The following is a 17,500-nucleotide window of genomic DNA, read 5'->3' as shown; positions in this document are numbered from 1 at the left end:
AGTTACTTCAGTTACATTGCCCAGCATTTTTAACAATTTGTATTTCACCCCTTCTCACCCTCCATCCCTGTTGGGGCTGAACGTGGACTTAAAAGGCATGAGAAGTGTTACTGTTCATCTCAGTGACCTCGAAAACTATGGATTAGACACTAATATCTGTCATTTTTAACATTTTATTTTTCACCTCTTCTCAGCCCCCCTTGCTGTCGGGGCTGAACCTGGACTTAAAAAAGGGCATCGGGAGTATCGCTATTCATCTCAGTGACCTCAAAAAAAGAAAAAATGGATTAGACAGTAATATCTGTCGTTTTCAGTTATATTTACGTCACCCCCCCCCCTTTGGTGCCTGTGATGTCTTACCCCCAGTATTCTTTTCCAGATAGTAAGTCATATGCATACCGAAATGAGGTATTATAAACCCGTAGAGTTTATTTAATTACTAAGTCTACGGCCAGAAACAGCTCCGTTTCAGGGAACCCCTTCCCACCCCCACCCCCTTTGGTGCCCTTTGGTGCTAGTGATGTCTTACCTTCACAGTATTCTTTTCTAGATAGTAAGTCATATGTATACCAGTTCAGAGTTATGCTGGAACACACACACACACACATGCACATACATACATACATACATACATACATGCATACACACATACATACATCCATTTTTAAATGTGTAGATAACACGCATGTATACAGACAAATATACATACATACACAAAAAACCGGTATGAGGCAGAGAAATAGGTAGAAGTACAAGGACACGACATTCGGTTAGCGAAAATAGATCATCCCCTAACGATGCTGTATCATTCTCGTATGTCTAGTTTAAGCCTAATAAACCTCCTTTTTACGCTCTATCGCCCAGTGTCCGTATTGATCAGACGACGGCACTACAGACCCATGACAATCTTACAACCAGCGTTCAGGCAAAGTGGTGCGCGCCATTCTTGCGTGGTGTAAGATTATGTCTCCTTCATTTATACATTATTATTATTATCATATTTGTATTACAAGTAGTTTCCTTCTTCTTCTTCTTCTTCTTCTTCTTCTTCTTCTTCTTCTTCTTCTTCTTATTGATTTTAGAATAGTATTTTTATACATTACAGTCCATCAAAGAAATAACAGATGACGAAAATTCTTTTTAAATTTTGTATACAGTGCCCTCTCATTTCTCCGAAAAATGAATTTGAGGGTCCTGCTAAATATATCACGCTAGAAGTCAAACACTATTTTGATGTCCATTTCACGGGGTTTCGTAAATATAACTTGCTTTCTAAAGAGCCAGATGTGGCTTTCATAATAGCTGAATTTGCCACCAGTTCGTCTGTTTTTGGAAACACCTGCCCGTCTCAGTCTCTTCCCCGTGAAAGAAAATCGATGCTAAAATATTTTCTACACCATTATTCTTTGCTCTTACTGGCCTACCCAGATTTCCTTCCTCTATTTTTAGGTTGATTAATGGTTACTTCGGTGGGGTATTACGTACTGGTATTAATAGTTAGGGCAGTATGAAATGTTATGCTGTCGGAATGCAGAAATGCCGCACCGTATTAATTCTCATTTTAAGCTAGGTATGTTATACGATACCTCATGAACTGTGTATTTGCTTAAGTGTCAGTTATAAATGAATTGTGAAAATCTAAATATTCGTTTATTCATTTGAATGAGTTGTTTATCATCTTCTTTGAGAACGATTTTAAATCATTCATTTAGTGCAAGTGATCCTTCTTGTTGTTTGTTTAAGTAGCTTTATTCCTAAAGTGAATTTCAACCAGAACATTTTAATGTACGAAGGTTGTTTCTAAGTTACAGTTATTTTAATTGAACAATTATTTTTTATTGAAAGCAGTAGGTATATTTTGGTCCTGATACATTTTCAAGATAAGTTTTATATGATCCTGAGCAATATAAACTGATGATTTTTCCGTCTGAGTGATACGTCATAGTGAGCTTTAGTGTGCGGTGTGTGTCGGCGATTTTCGAAAATTGTATTTCAAGAACAAAAGGATGATTAATTCATATTCTTTACAAAGATATATAGAAGAGCTATTTCAGTCTATCAAACGGAGAAATGCTATGATGTTTTTCGACTTGCGTTTGTGAGTCTCAGAGTAATTAACAGAGACGATTTCAACAGAACAAAAACAAAACTTTAAACCGCCAGTAATATGAGTTGAATGTTGACGTCGCCCTTAGATTTCTGAGATTGTTTTTAGCCAGAGAGGACATCACACTGATAAGGACTTCACATTGATATTTCAGGATGAAAATGCGCATTAGTGTATGACAGCAGAAATAAATGTTCAATAGTTATTTAATTAAATATGTGCTTTGGACACACACACTATATATATATATATATATATATATATATATATATATATATATATATATATATATATATATATATATATATATATATATATATATATATATATATATATATATATTATATTATATTATATTATATGTGTGTTTGTGATTCCTGTTGCATAGCATAAATTAACTCACTTCATAATACGCATATCCACGAACATGTGTTGGTATAAAGATTATAGATTTCTTTGTTTACCTGCGTTGACAAAATAACAGTTTTCCCCTCTATTTTATAATTGTGGAGATCAGACGCGTAATTGTTAAATTATCTGTACTTGTTCAGTTGGTTTTTGTGGATGTCTGCTTACGTGATGGTTTTAAATGTCCAGTGTGATAATCCTGAGGTTAATATATATATGTAAAATATACGATAAGCATCGCAGTATACCTGTTTCTAATGCCAGTACAGAATTCCTTGCAAGACTCTGTTATAATTTGAACTCTTGTTTTTCAGTAAATATTACGCTTAGTAGTTATACGACAAAAAAAAAAAAAAAAACTGGTAATCGGCCAGTTTCATTTCACCTACTATAGACAAGCATTAATCATATTTTTCCACATAATTTTGGCTGTTAATGCATGTCATTACTTCATTATGAAACAGATTCATGGCGAAATGAATATTCTGGATATTCAGTATGAAACAGATTCATTTCGAAATGAATATTCTGGATCTCTATAAAAGACGAAGTCTTTTATAGTAACTTCTTCAGTACCATTCACGGGAAAAAAAATATTAAAGATCCCATGAGAGAATCAAGCATCTGTTCATGCCATCCACTTGTAATTACCAAGAGTGCAAGTGGATTAAAACAACTGTGCGGAGCACCTGAGAACCTGTAATGGTTCTCACAGATCAGCACTGTTGACAGGTTACATAAATTTTCTGTTCCCTTTAACTAGAGATAGGAAGCTAAAATCTTTTATTTTGAACATTGAGAAATAAAATAAATGACTTCATAAAACTGGTTTCAAACTATTAATTATTAGAAGCAGCACACCCGAAAGAACTTGAAAGTCATTTTTTCATCCGACAAATATAATTAGAATTATGAACAGTGACTCAATTTCAAACTGTAACTTATGAGAAGCAGCACACCCGAATCAGCTTGAAGGTCGTTTTATCGTCCTACAAAGATAATTAGAATTATGCGAGTGAATTAATCTGAATATTTTTTTTTCTTGGTTGGCATTGAATGAACGCCTTTACAAATTTCATTGTGAACTGTTGCCTGTAAAGAATATCAGCACCAAGTCCAATGTCTGACTGCTCTGCTAGTGCTTCTTCGCTCCCTTAATACCCCAGATTAAAAGGATCTGATTGCTGTCATAAACTTCTGGTGTGTTCATCAGCTAACCCGCTGGTTTCTCTTAGATCTCATTAATTAGGGTAATTAGTTCCTTTGATATTAGGACTTTTTCATCTACGAATTACCGGAATCGTAGGTTTTTTTTTAAAAGCGTTTCCAAAGATTGGTAGCTTGAGGTTGTTTGTTTTATGGAAATGTTTAAGTTTCGGAGTAAATGCTTGGTTCAACCAGGAATGACGGAAATTAATGAGAGTTATTTAACATGTAGATAATAGTTTCAACGTGGTGTACTTTATAGCAGGGATTATTTCTTTTTATTTATTCACATTTATATTGTTTATGTATTTATTTATTTATTTATTTATTTATTTATTTATTTATTTATTTATTTATTTAATGAGGAGAGTGATAAGATACAGTTATGGTGTTTCAATAACTCGTCCTTGTAAGCTAATTAGTTGGAAAGTAGTGCCTTAATGGTTTCTACTATGTCTAAATTATATTTTAAGTAATGAGTTGTATCATTGAATAGAATACATTTTTGGTCACCTTACAGCTCTTCTATCTGTGTGTGTGTGTGTGTGTGTGTGTGTGTGTGTGGAACCCAATGATTCTTTGTGTATAATTCTATATCCCTAATCGTAGACCTCACCAATAATGGAAAACTTTAATGAATGCAGGTTTGATAGATCTGAAAAAGGTCGTGGGAAACATCACATGGCAGTGGGTTTCAGAGAGAAGAAGACTTGGTTAGGGAAGGGTTGAGGGATTTCAAAGCAGCCTTTCATTGTGTCATTCTTATGTATATTTAGCTATTTAGCTCCATTCAGCGTTACTGTGGCGTTCCTCTTACTTGGAGTTAAACAGGGAAGCGTTACAGCAAAAGCTTTCCATTCTAACGGCATCTTGGTCTTTACCTGAAACGTTCAAAATGTTGGCATCGCGAAGAGCGACTGACTTTGATCTCCTATAGGTACTACGAATATCGAGTGTCATTTGTTGCCATCATCTCTTCGCTTCCATCTGTGAACTCTACAATCATAAGATTTATTCAGCGTTTCCAGAAATATATGATTTTTGCCTGAAGAGGAAAACATTATTTTCATCTATTGTCTGTTCACAAAAGTAAGCAATCGTGTATGAGTGTAGGAAGTCACTTGATAATTTTTTGTTGTGCTATTTTGCCTAAGTAGTTATTTCTTGTTTTCATGGCAGTTATTACTGTTGTCTATTGAAATTTATATATTTATATATATATATATATATATATATATATATATATATATATATATATATATATATATATATATATATATATATATACATACACACACACACACACACACACAAACACATGTAATTGTAATGACCACAATGCCCTCTTAACTTCTCGAATTCTTCGCCCCCTTTTTTTTTTTTGGATACGCTTGTCACTACAAAGCCTTGGATCCAAGTGCAGGAGATATGAAGCAATTATTATGTCCGGTAGCGGGAAACAAACACACACACCATAATCACAACAAGGTTAGGTTGGCAACGTGACCTTGTTGTAATTATGGGGTGCAGGTTTGTTTCCCCGCTGCTGGACATCATAATTGCTTCATATTTCTTCTAGTTGGATCCAGTGCTTTGTAGTGACAAGCATATCAAAAAAGTGCAAAGAAATTCAGGAAGTTAAGTGGGCATTGTGGCTATTACAATATTATATATATATGTATATATACATATATATATATATATATATATATATATATATATATATATATATATATATATATTAATTATAAGTGCCGGTTTGTTTCCCGTTACCAGACATCATAATTGCTTCATATATCTTGTCCTTGGAACCACAGCTTTATGGTGACAAGCGTATCAAAAAAGTGTGAAGAATTCGAGAAGTTAAGAGGCCATTGTGATTATCACAATTACGTATCTGGTGAAAAGTTACTAGTAGATTTTATATATATATATATATATATATATATATATATATATATATATATATATATATATATATATATATATATATATATATATATAAATATATATATATATATATATATATGTATATATATATATATATATATATATATATATATATATATATATATATATATATATGTGTGTGTGTGTGTGTGTGTGTGTGTGTGTGTGTGTGTGTATTCACCTTTTTCATTTTGGAAGGAAGTAGTGCTTTTTCCTTTGACTCCAGCAGATGCTGGAGCTAGCGGCGGGCCTAGCAATGTGAGCCTAACTCTGCATCAGTTAGCTATAACACCCACTCTGGCTGGTGGGTCGGTCACTAGATCTGTATGTGTGTGCGTATATATATATATATATATATATATATATATATATATATATGTATATATATATGTGTGTGTATATATATGTGTGTATTATATAAACTGATGAAATTACATTGTTCACCATCTAAAACAAGCTGCTGTTGATGTACAATGAGATGAAAAATAGGCACACTTGTGAATACCTGCAGGTGTGAATCCATGTTATGCAAATATTAAAACAGACTTAAAGGAACTTTTGAAAGTTAGGCATTTGAGATTTAATCTAAGTTTTTTTATTGATTTCTTTTTTACCTCCCATATACTTTGTTATATGTGATACTTTTAATACTGGCATTCGCTCGCTTTTTTTGTTTTGTTTTAGTAAATTTGATTATGTTCTTTAATGGCTGTTATAACCTCATAAGTATTTTTATACATCATTTATTTGATCTTGGATAGATTTGTGTGACGCAGAATTTCAAGTCACCGTTGAGTATTTTCTTTAGAAAACCTGGTCTCAGTGCATAGTATATATTCAATAAATATATACCAATACATATGTATATATATGTGTGTGTGTGTTTGTGTATATATATTATATATTACGTGTGTATATTTATATATATATACGTATATATATAAATGGATGTATGTGTGTTTGTTTGTTCCACATACACTCTGAAATGCATTGAGCAATTTCATCCAAACTTGGTATACATATGACTTACTATCTTTAAAAGAACAGTGTGGGGGTAAGAGATCACTAGCACCAAAGGACACCAAAGGAGATGGTGGTGGAAGGGCTTCACTGAAACAGGACCGTTTCTGCCAGTGAAACGGGGCTGGTTGTGCCTGTAGGCTTAGTAACTTTACGAATTTATTATACCTAATTTCTGTATACATATGACTTACTGTCTGGAAAAAAATACTGTGGGCATAAGACATCAATGGCACCGGGGGTTGGGAAGGGGATGAGAGGAGAGAGAGAGAGAGAGGAGAGGTTTGGAGAGAAAAAGAGAGAGTGAGAGAAAAGAAACATGGAAAAAGAGAGACATGAGAGAGAGAGAGAGAGAGAGAGAGAGAGAGAGAGAGAGTTTTTATTAGTTGTCATTCAGAGTTTTTTCCCGGGCAGCGCTGGGTTGTCAGCTAGTATATATACATCGTGTGTGTGTGTATGTTATGATATATATATATATATATATATATATATATATATATATATATATATATATATATATATATATATATATATATATATATATATATATGCGTCCTCTGTAGTCCTGAGTTCTTGTCCTTCGCTGGTTCGAGCCCACGGGACGATGAACTTATTATCAACTAAAAAATTCCCCTTCGGTAACATATATGAAAATATATTATTTCCGAGGTAGAGCGAATTGGATATTAAAGGACGTTTGTAGCTTACTGATTGTATATGAATCACGGTGATGTGATAAAAAGTTATATATATATATATATATATATATATATATATATATATATATATATATATATATATATATATATATATATAAATATATAACCCTTTCTTTTGGTAATACACTGTAACTAAAATAATGTACTGAGTTAATAATGCAAAATATAAATATTAAGTTTCATCTCATTAGCAATCTCCACTTCACGTTTATCTTTAACCTCTCTCTCGCTCTCTCTCTGTCTCTCTCTCTCTCTCTCTCTCTCTTTGGTTTTTAAAGCACTCTTCAGGACAATAGACCCCCTTCATTAACCCCTCAACACACGTTTGGTTTCCACATTTTCATTGATTAAAGGGAGATGACGAGCTTTTCTTTCTCGTTTCTTTAAATTTCGTCTTTTCCTTGCTAGGGTTCTCATCTTTTACGACAGTATTTTTAGAATTATTAATTTGCCGGCTTTCGAGGATTAGCTTGTGTCATTTTCAGAATGAGTGCGTCGACGCTCTTTTGACTTCATATTTTATATTTTGCATTCGTGTGCGTTTTATTCGTGCATGGAAATATACGAGTGAAATATCTGACAATACTTCCTCTGCTTAATTTGTAAATATCTACAATCTCGTGATTGCTTGGGTCGTTAAATGCTTCTTTATTTTTCCTCTCTGGCTTTAGAATTGGTATTTTGGTTTTGTTGTCCCTTATGACTTTAGTGTTCCATATTTCATCCTTTTATTCCTTGTGTATCTCTGGAGTGGGTCAGATAAGGGAAAAATGACTAGTTTCCACAGCCTTTATGTAGAGACTGGAATTATGTAAAAAACAGACTTCTTGAATATATGAAATTTTTCTTTTGATACAAAATTTTTCCAAATATCTGTAAGGTTTCCTTTGTACGAAGGATGATATTTCCCAGGTAATGTAATTACTTTATGGATATATGGGAGTATGCATAGTTCACTGTTTTGGAATATACAGTAAAAATGCTCATTCTCTTTTTAAGATTACAAATTATCCAACATTTTCCCTCAATCCCAGTTCCATCCTCCTCTCTTTTCGGAAATCGGATCTCCTTTAAAGGATCTGCCGATATCTTGAAACATTTCCACTACTTTATCGGTCAGGTTTAAAAGTGAATTTTAGCGATGGATGGGAATGGTAGTTACGATAACCTTGACTGATTTTTATTCCTCGAAATGTTATACTGCTACATGATTCATGCTCTGGTAGGTGACGTATTCAATCCGCTCACCGACTCAGAAAATATTCTTATTTTCATTTCATTCTTCATTTCCAGTCAATCACTTTCTACGATCTGAAATTCAATAACGAACAGACTGCCATTCGGCTATATCCAAAAATTGAATCTTTCTTTTCCGTCCTGTTTTTTTTTTTTTTTTTCTCCCTTGGAAGGCGTTAAAGAAAGCCACCCCCTGCTTCATCATCGGGAACTAGGACAGCAATTGCTCGCAAGACACATTGAATGTTGTCCAATCGTGAGGAAAACTTGCAATGCCTTTGTTCTTGTCTTCCTTGTCTCCTTTCTGTCCCGGATTACAGTGTCCCTGAGCCATTTCCGTGTTTGCTATCCCGTCGCTTTTTATTTATTTCTTTTCCTTTTTTCTTGTTTTATTTCCTCTTATATTTTTCCTTGATGAAGATGTCTTAGCGCATCTTTCTCAAAATATGATGGATTTGGGGTATTTGTCACTTGGTTATGTTAGACATAAATTCTTCATTTGTCTAAGTTTTACCTCTTCTTTTAAAGAGATTTATGTCCGCCCTTACTTCCACCACAAAAAATCATCCAAGCGACAGGCCTATTTCTGTCTTTAAACGTAACTAAGATTAATGCAAGAAACACGACAAACATCATTTGACATTACATACATACACACACACACACACACACACACACACACACACACACATATATATATATATATATATATATATATATATATATATATATATATATATATATATAAATATATGTATGTATGTATGTATGTATGTATGTAAATATGTATGGTATGTATATATAACGAGGCTGCGAGTAAGAGGCAGAGTCAAGGTGTATTCTGATTTAATGACAGAAAATTTCTGACAGGTCAAGAACTCTTGCGAGCGCAAAAGTAGCATTTGGCGTTAGGGAAAAACAGAGGGATATCTGCAGTCAGATGTGTTTTCTCACACCTGAAGAATGGTTAATGATTTTATATACAAATTAGGAAGAGATTTCGAATACATATAGTTGGAAAGCTTGCAGCGCCTGACGTTTCTGGAGAGTACTCGGTGCATCACATAGTCTTTTGCTTTGAAGGGAGAATGCTCTGAGGGGTTCCGGCGACAGATCAGAACCTCATAGTACTCCCCACCCCCACCGAAAGTAAGCCTAGGGGAGTGGCATGCAGTTTGGGATGTAGGCTGGTTTTAATCTTGTCGGTGGAGACCCAGGTGATCCTCCCAGCCACCGTCAACTGATACACTTTCTCTCTCCGTTGCGGTATGTGGTGTGGTGGTCCCGGGTAGGCTGGAGAGAGTGGGGCTTGTATGCGTCTATTCTTATGAACATATACTTTGCTCTTTTAAGGTCTTCGGGGACGTATTCTTTTCTTGCTATGTCGTATGTTGTCTTCACCGGCATGATATTTTCCATTAGTCTGTGGATGTCTGGAAGAGTCGTGGGCTCTGTCGGGTTTTGAAAAACATATGCTGGAATTACCAATGCTTCCCCGTAGAGTGCTTTTGCCGGCAATGCATTGAATGCTGCATGTGGGGCTGTTCTTAGTCCCAGCCAGACCCACAGTAATTCTTTTCTCCAACTCCCGCCTTGACATCTGGCAGTGAGTACTGATTTGATGGAGCAGTGCAGCCTCTGCACCATGCCGGTTGTTTCTGTTGTGTGAATGAGTATTGTCCCGAGACTGGCAGCGAGGGAGCTCCATAAGGTGGAGGTGAAGTTGGCTCTTCTGTTGCTTGTTATGTATTGTGGTACTCCATGCCTGCTGACCCAGCCTATTAGTGCTTTCACACAACTCTCTGCTGTCTGCTGCCTTACCTGTATTACTTCTGGCTGTCTGACGTTCCTGTCAGTAATCGTGAATAGATACCCGTCCCCCTCAGTGGGGGACGGATCCCACGATGTCAACTGGATGTGAGCCAGTTGTTGCTGTGTTGTGTGGAACTCACCTATCCCCGTTTCTGTATGCCTTGTTATTTTTGATGTTTGGCATTGGAGGCATTCTCTTGCCCACTTTTTGATGTCTGGCTTTATTCCCCACCAGAAAGGATGTGGGCAAGGTTGAAGGCTTTGTTTCTCAACCCTAACGGCAAGTATGGGTGAGGGCATCCAGTACTCATCTCGCAGACGATGGTCGTCTCTCATTCATTGATGGATCGGTCAATCCACGTAAAGGTGGGGTTCTCCTGTTGAAGTCGCTTTGGGTCCACGTCATCCTTCTGAGCCAATGCTATTTCATGATATGGTATCCAGATCTGGATGGTGTTGATGGAGTTTCAGAAAAGGGCATCTGCCATGTTGTTGGAAGAGCCCTTTAAGTATCTGATGTGCAGGAGTGTTCTGCTATAGTTGATAGGTGGTGCTGCTGTCTTGCTGACCACCCGTCTCTGCTTTTGGTGAAGGCGTGTATCAACAGTTGGTGGTCCATCTGCACCACAAACTGTCATCCTTCTAGCATGTGTTGGAAGTGGCGGGTGGCTCTGTGGACTGCCAGTAACTCTTGGTCGAACGTGGAGTATTTTCGTTCTGCTGGCAATAACTTCTTGCAAAAGAATGTCAACGGGTGACAACCATCGTCTGTCATATTCGAGTACTTTGCCCACTGCTGTGCTACTTGCTTCCATCATTAGGGTGAGGGACCTATCGGTTAAAGGAAAGATTAGTATGGCAGCATAGGTGTTCGCTTTTTTGGCTAGCGAGAAGGCTTTATCTTGTTTTTCATACCAACATAATTTTTTAGGTTTTCTTTTTAAGGAATCATATATTTGAGCCATTATTTTAGCAAGGTTGGGTATGAAACGGTGGTAATAGTTAATCATTCTCGTGAATTCTTGGACTGCTTTGATTATTGTTGGCTTTGGGAAGTCAGTGATTGCTTAGACCTTCATCAGGAGGGGCTTGACACTTTCGGGGCTTATTTGGTGGCCCAGGAATTCCACTACTGGTTTTGCCCATTCGCATTTGTCTTTTCAGACTAAAAGTCCATTTTCTTTAAGTATTTGCAGGACCTGCCTGACATCTCGTGTGTTGTTTGATGTTAGGGCTGATTATCAGTATGTCATCAACGTAGACGACGCAGAAGGATAGGTAGCCCTGGATTTCATCCATCAGTCATTTGAAAGTCTCACCTGAGTTTCGAAGTTTGAAGCATCTGTAGTTGAAGGTTTATGTGACTAAGGGAGTGATAATGGCCATTTTTTCTCTGTCCTCCTTTGTGAACCTTCGACAGGTCAATCTCCATAAATATTTTGGTGCCTTCCATCTGGTTTGTTATATCTGCGATGTTAGGCAGTGGGCACCTGTCAGGTACTGTTTTGATGTTGAGCCTCCAGTAGTTGCTGCGTGGTCGCCTTGTGCTGTCAGGTTTTGGTATCATCTGTAGGGGATATGCCCAGGGACTGGAGGCTTTTTGGCATATTCCTGCTTGTTCCATGTCCCAGAAAGCTTGTTTGGTGTGGGTTAGTTTTTCTGGGGCCAAATGTGTGAATTGGGTGTGCACTGCGGGACCTTCAGTGACTATGTGGTGCTGGACATGGTGCTTTGTGTATTTGGTTAGGTTGTGCTGCAGGTCATCCTTAAGTACCTCCGGGAACTCCCGTAGGAGGCAACTTATCTCTGGTGCTGGAGTCGGAGTGAATGTGGCTAACGGGGCGGGTCGTGTGATCAGCTGCTGTTTCACTATATCCACCAGCATGTCGTGGACTCATCTCACAGGCGATGGTCGTCTCTCAGTCGTTGATGGATAGGTCAATCCACGTAGGTGGGGTTCTCCCATTGAAGTCGCTGTAGGTCCACATCATCCCTCTGAGCCAATGCTATTTCAGGATATGGTATCCAGATCTGGACGGTGTTGATGGAGTTTCGGGAAAGGGCATCTGCCACGTGGTTGGAAGAGCCCATTAAGTATCTGATTGTTATGTCTGCTGTGATGAACGTCCAGTTGTACTGCTTCCCGCGGAACAACAAATTCATTGTCCGTTTCCCATATATTTTCAGCGAGGCTCTGCTGGCAGTGGACACCTGTAGAGTGCTGGGGGTTGGGGTGAGGCATTGGTGCAGGTTGTCTGGCATGAACGATTTTCATGTGCCGGTGTTGATTAGGAACTCCGTATTTGGTCTTTCATCTATGACGAATAAACACGTTGAGTCTTTTTGCCTGTACATGGAAGAAAGGCAGCAGAAAGTAGGCACGGTTTCTCTTATGAGGCAACTAGTCTGCCCACCACTGATGTTTAGTTTGTTGGGTTGCTCCTGCAACACCTTTGCATGTTTTTTGGCATGCGGCAGTCATTTTCACATTTTCGGGCTTCACTCCCGAACCTTCAGTGGTAGAAACAATGCCCTTGGGACGTTCTTCTGTTTTGGGCTTGTACTTGTGTTTGTTTTTACAGTTGGAGTTCTGGTGGATTGTTGTCCATCTCTGTGTCAGTCTGCTACTGTGGCTGTGAGGTAGTTGCTGCTACGGGTGTTTGTGTAGGCTAGGTGAACGACATTGACTGTGTTCAGGAATAGTCGAGGTCTGTGGTTGAACTGTTGGGGATGGCCGCGACTGTTTGGCAGGGTAATTTTGTGAGTATCACCTCTCTCACAAGGTCCAACATAGTCTCTGGGCGGCCATCTGTGGCCTGGGTTGTAACTAGCTGCCTTAGTTGCTTGTAGACGTGTGACAGCCATTTGTCTCCTATTGCTGCCCATGTGTTGTCTAGGAATTACCTAGCTCTGAGGGTGGGTGGCTTGCTGAAGAACGACCTTAGTTGGGCCTTCAGCGCTTCGTAGGTGATGGTGGTCTGTTGGTCAGTGAGCCATTCTACGACCTGCTCGAAGACATCATCTGGCAGGAACTTGAGGACAGCGTCAGCTTTGCAGGATGAGGTGGAGGTCATCTTAGACCTGAAGATGGTCTCCGCTCTGAAGAACCAGGCTTCTGGGGTGTGGGTTGTGAAGGGCAGTAGGCAGATGCTTGCTGCTGCAGCGTTGTCGCTGAATGGGCTGGTGCTAGCAGTGCTGGTGTTGTTGGCGGTGTCAGTCATCTTCAGGGTCACCAGCATAACAAGGTAGTGAGTAAGAGGCGGAGTCAAGGTGTATTCTGATTTATTGACAAAAAAAATTTCTGACAGGTCAAGAACTCTTGTGAAAGTAAAAGTAGCATTTGACATTAGAGAAAAACAGAGGGATATCTGTATACAGTCAGATATGTTTTCTCACACCTGAAGAATGGTTAATAATTCTATATACAAATTAGGAAGAGATTTCAAATACATGTGGTTGGAAAGCTTGCAATCCGTGACATATGTTAGTAATCACAGTTCTAACTATGACAAAAAGTAGCTCCTGAAAAAGATCGCTTGAATCAAGAGCGTTATAAATCAAACCTGGTTTACAAAAATAATTTATTCTGCAAATCTAACATAAGACAGGTTAAAAATGTGATATGATAATGGAAAATTATTGAACCACTTCCCAACCCAATAACCAGTCATAAAATGAAAATAAAGTGTAGGATTAATTCCCATCCCCCATCCAGTCACTAAGTGTTCTCCATTCTAACTTTTCATGTCTTATGTCACCGGTTCACTTAAGTGGTCATGTCCCTGTGCATTACTTTGCATGGCTAACTATGGCTTTCCATGGCTTCCACGAACACTTGCATGAAACATCTGTAGAGAGAGAGGGAAAAACATCTATCATTAGACTTAGTGTGTGACACGCCACAACACCACAAAATAAATTATAAGAAATGGTAACAAAATGATAGGCCACTAACATGTGAAGTTATTGTTTGTTTTCAACACCTACCCTTCCAGCAATCAATTGGATCACAGAGAATCCTTCTCACTTGGCTCCTCCAAGGCAAATGTATGGTTTTTCACAAAAGCTCCCAACACTTACCCTACAAGCCGCTTTTTGAAAAGTGACATGTAGGGTAAGTGTTGGGAGCTTTTGCGAAAAGCCATACATTCAGTTGACGGTGGTAGGCCGCTCACAAAATAGATAAATGAATAGTATTTAATTATACACACACAGACACACACACACACACACACATATATATATATATATATATATATATATATATATATATATATATATATATATATATATATATATATATATATATATATATATATATATATATATATATATATATATATATATATCTTGTATTTATTCATCTATTTTGTGAGCGGCCTACCGCCATCAACTGATGACCAAGTACGTACAGTAGTTCACTTAGACCAACAGGGACAATAACTAAATTTTTCAGATAACTTCCCAGGCTGCTTCTATTTGCAGGTTGAATTTTGTGTTCCTTGCTAATGTGTGTTTGTGTGTGCTTGTTAGTAATTACGCGAAGTGAAAATGAATGACGTGAAGGAAAGCCAGAGAATAACAGGTGAAAAAAAAAAATGGGCCACAACCCCGAAGGCTGCAGTAGCCCCTCCTCTTAAAGGAAGCTAGGTCACATATTTTGAATCAAATATTGGAGGCAAAGGATATTGCATATCCTGTGTATTTATTAGCCTATCTTTCTGACTTGCATCCTTTTAGTGTTTTTGTATAGTGGACTCCGTAATAGGAAAATTGCAGAATCACGTACACTTCGTTTTTCAAAATTATTTCCGTTATTATGAATGAATGCACTTATGTCGATGATTAAAAGTTATTTTCCTGAATTGTTCATGCCTATTAAGGTTGAGTGTATCCACATGGATGGGTGCACATGGATGGGTGAATACTATGTTAGTGCATTTATCGGCCGTTAAATTTGGATGTCTCTCGTATTTGAGAAAGCGTTAATTCTTTCTGTTTTTTTCCTTTTCGTAATTATCCTAGCCGTTTTTTACCTCCTGTGATGTGACACCGTCTTAACATACAGATGATTATTGTGATACAAACAACATACTAGCCTTATGTTGCCTTTCTCTGATTTCGTACAAGTGGGCAATCGAATGACAGCCAGAATTCACAAAAAGGAAAAGGAAATACCAGAGACAAGAAGAATGAAGAGGAAAGACCCGGGCAACCCCTGTGCCCTCCTGCCGTGCCCCTTTAGGCAACCTATTTGCCATCCACTTGTGGCCTTTCCTCTCCTGGCGCATGGCCTCGACTGACAAATAAAGGGTCATTGAAGTTCAAGTGGGATAAGATGAAACCAGTGGGGATGGGGAAGGGAAGAAGTTATGTACAGTAGATGAGACCAGCTGGGACAAACCCGCGTGCTAAATTTGTAACCAGTTGAGGGTTTCGTCCTTTGACGTAGAAGGAGTATTAAACCTTGTTTTGAATTATTATGGATGTAATATGGAATGTGGCTTTTTTTTTTTTAAGGATATCGGTTGTATTATTATTAATTGGTAACCGTAAATTTATGCTTTATATTATGTGTACTTTCTTGTATTGTACGTTACGTAAACAATGTTGCAAGGGTATAATTGATCTATAACTTTGAATTATTATTATTATTATTATTATTATTATTATTATACGCAAGGAACAAAAATAGTGTTCTTGAATCTAATTTCAAATATCTACGAAATAGGAACGCATTTGTACAAAAAAGAATGTAGAGATGGTTTGCAACACATAAGGATTATAAATGGTTTTTGAAGAATCATTCTATATTTTTAATCTTGATATACTTTACGTGCTTAAAACTATGCAAGGCATATTTTTCATTTTCTATTGCCATTTGATCCTTCTGATTGTACCTTTCTTCAACTTAATTTTTTTCTTCGTTGGTAAACCAGCTCGCAGCAGTCTTTGTGCTGCAAGAATGCGATCATTTTCTTGGGCTAAATTACGCGTACACCCGCACAATCAATACTGACTGTTATTACCATTCAAAATAAAAATGCTGAATGCCTTTATCAGAGTGTTTTCTTAACCTTTACGAAATTCACCGTTGGGACGTTTTTACATGCTTTTATTTAACCTGACCTCTGCTTCTGTCCATCTGTTTGGGTCAAATCTTTGTAACTCAATTTTTGACCTGTTCCCTTTGTCCGATAGACTTGAAATTTTACTCGGTTACTCAATCCCGGTGATAATACAACCTTACATAATCAGTAGCAGCGGTGAGCTCTAGTGACCTCTCCTAGTATCTCAGGATTTGTATGAAAATCTTAGAATTTTCCAAACCTTTTTTGACTCGGTAGTATAATAAGTTAATAAATCTAAGGATTTTTCAAACCTTCTTTGGCTCGACAGGATATCACATTCAATTTTTTTTAAGTTACAGCCGTAAATCGGTTGCAATTTCTGTCAAAACTAGAAAGTGTAAAATAAAAAATCTAAAAAAAAAAATGATAAAAAAAAACAATTTTTTGAGACACACCAGGATGTTCTTACAATTAATCATGTCTACAAAAATAAAAGCGTGGGCGCCAAACATGGAAGGAAATGCTACAAGAAATAAAAAAAATATATATTTCTTTTCTTGCAGCATTTCCTTCCATGTTTGGCGCCTACGCTTTCATTGTAAGAAAATCCTGGTGAGTCTCAAAAAATTATTTTTTTTTACTTTTTAATGCATTTTAATAAAAGCGCGTTTAATTTTGTTTATTTTTTGTATTGTTAGGACTAGTCAAGCTTCGCTCCTTAATGTTTATACATTTTACTTTTCTTGTGACATAATTTTTTGTCTTTTTTACGTAATTCATATAAATAATACTCGTTAAAATACTTGTTAAAATAGCTATAGATACTTTAATGTCTTTCATCATTTCCCAACAGGATTGAATAAAACATAATTTCTCTAAGATAATAAATGCCTTTTACAGATTACACAGATTACAAATTTTCAGAGATTTCTGTTAGCTATTACTCAGAACGTAAGGTTAATTCTACTAAA

At 37.0% G+C, this 17,500-nt stretch overlaps 2 protein-coding genes across 2 annotated transcripts in view; one reads left to right on the top strand and one right to left on the bottom strand.

Annotated features, from left to right (window-relative positions):
• Window positions 1-17,500, top strand: part of LOC136830532 (junctional adhesion molecule B-like) — a 651,645-nt gene that overhangs the window by 171,407 nt on the left and 462,738 nt on the right. The window lies entirely within an intron of this gene.
• LOC136836528 (uncharacterized) lies at window positions 9,883-10,794 on the bottom strand. Its single transcript, XM_067100929.1, has one exon. It carries the CDS (start codon window positions 10,792-10,794, stop codon window positions 9,883-9,885), a length of 912 nt encoding a protein of 303 aa, XP_066957030.1.

This window comes from Macrobrachium rosenbergii, chromosome 4 (assembly GCF_040412425.1).
Source record: "Macrobrachium rosenbergii isolate ZJJX-2024 chromosome 4, ASM4041242v1, whole genome shotgun sequence".
Lineage (NCBI taxonomy): Eukaryota > Metazoa > Arthropoda > Malacostraca > Decapoda > Palaemonidae > Macrobrachium > Macrobrachium rosenbergii.
Note: the sequence above shows the minus strand (reverse complement) of the source record. Positions and strands in the feature narration are given on the sequence as shown.

Bases quoted from the DNA above. Each gene is read 5' to 3' on its own strand.
- LOC136836528 (XM_067100929.1), bottom strand. From the start codon at position 10,794: ATGAGAGACGACCATCGTCTGCGAGATGAGTACTGGATGCCCTCACCC.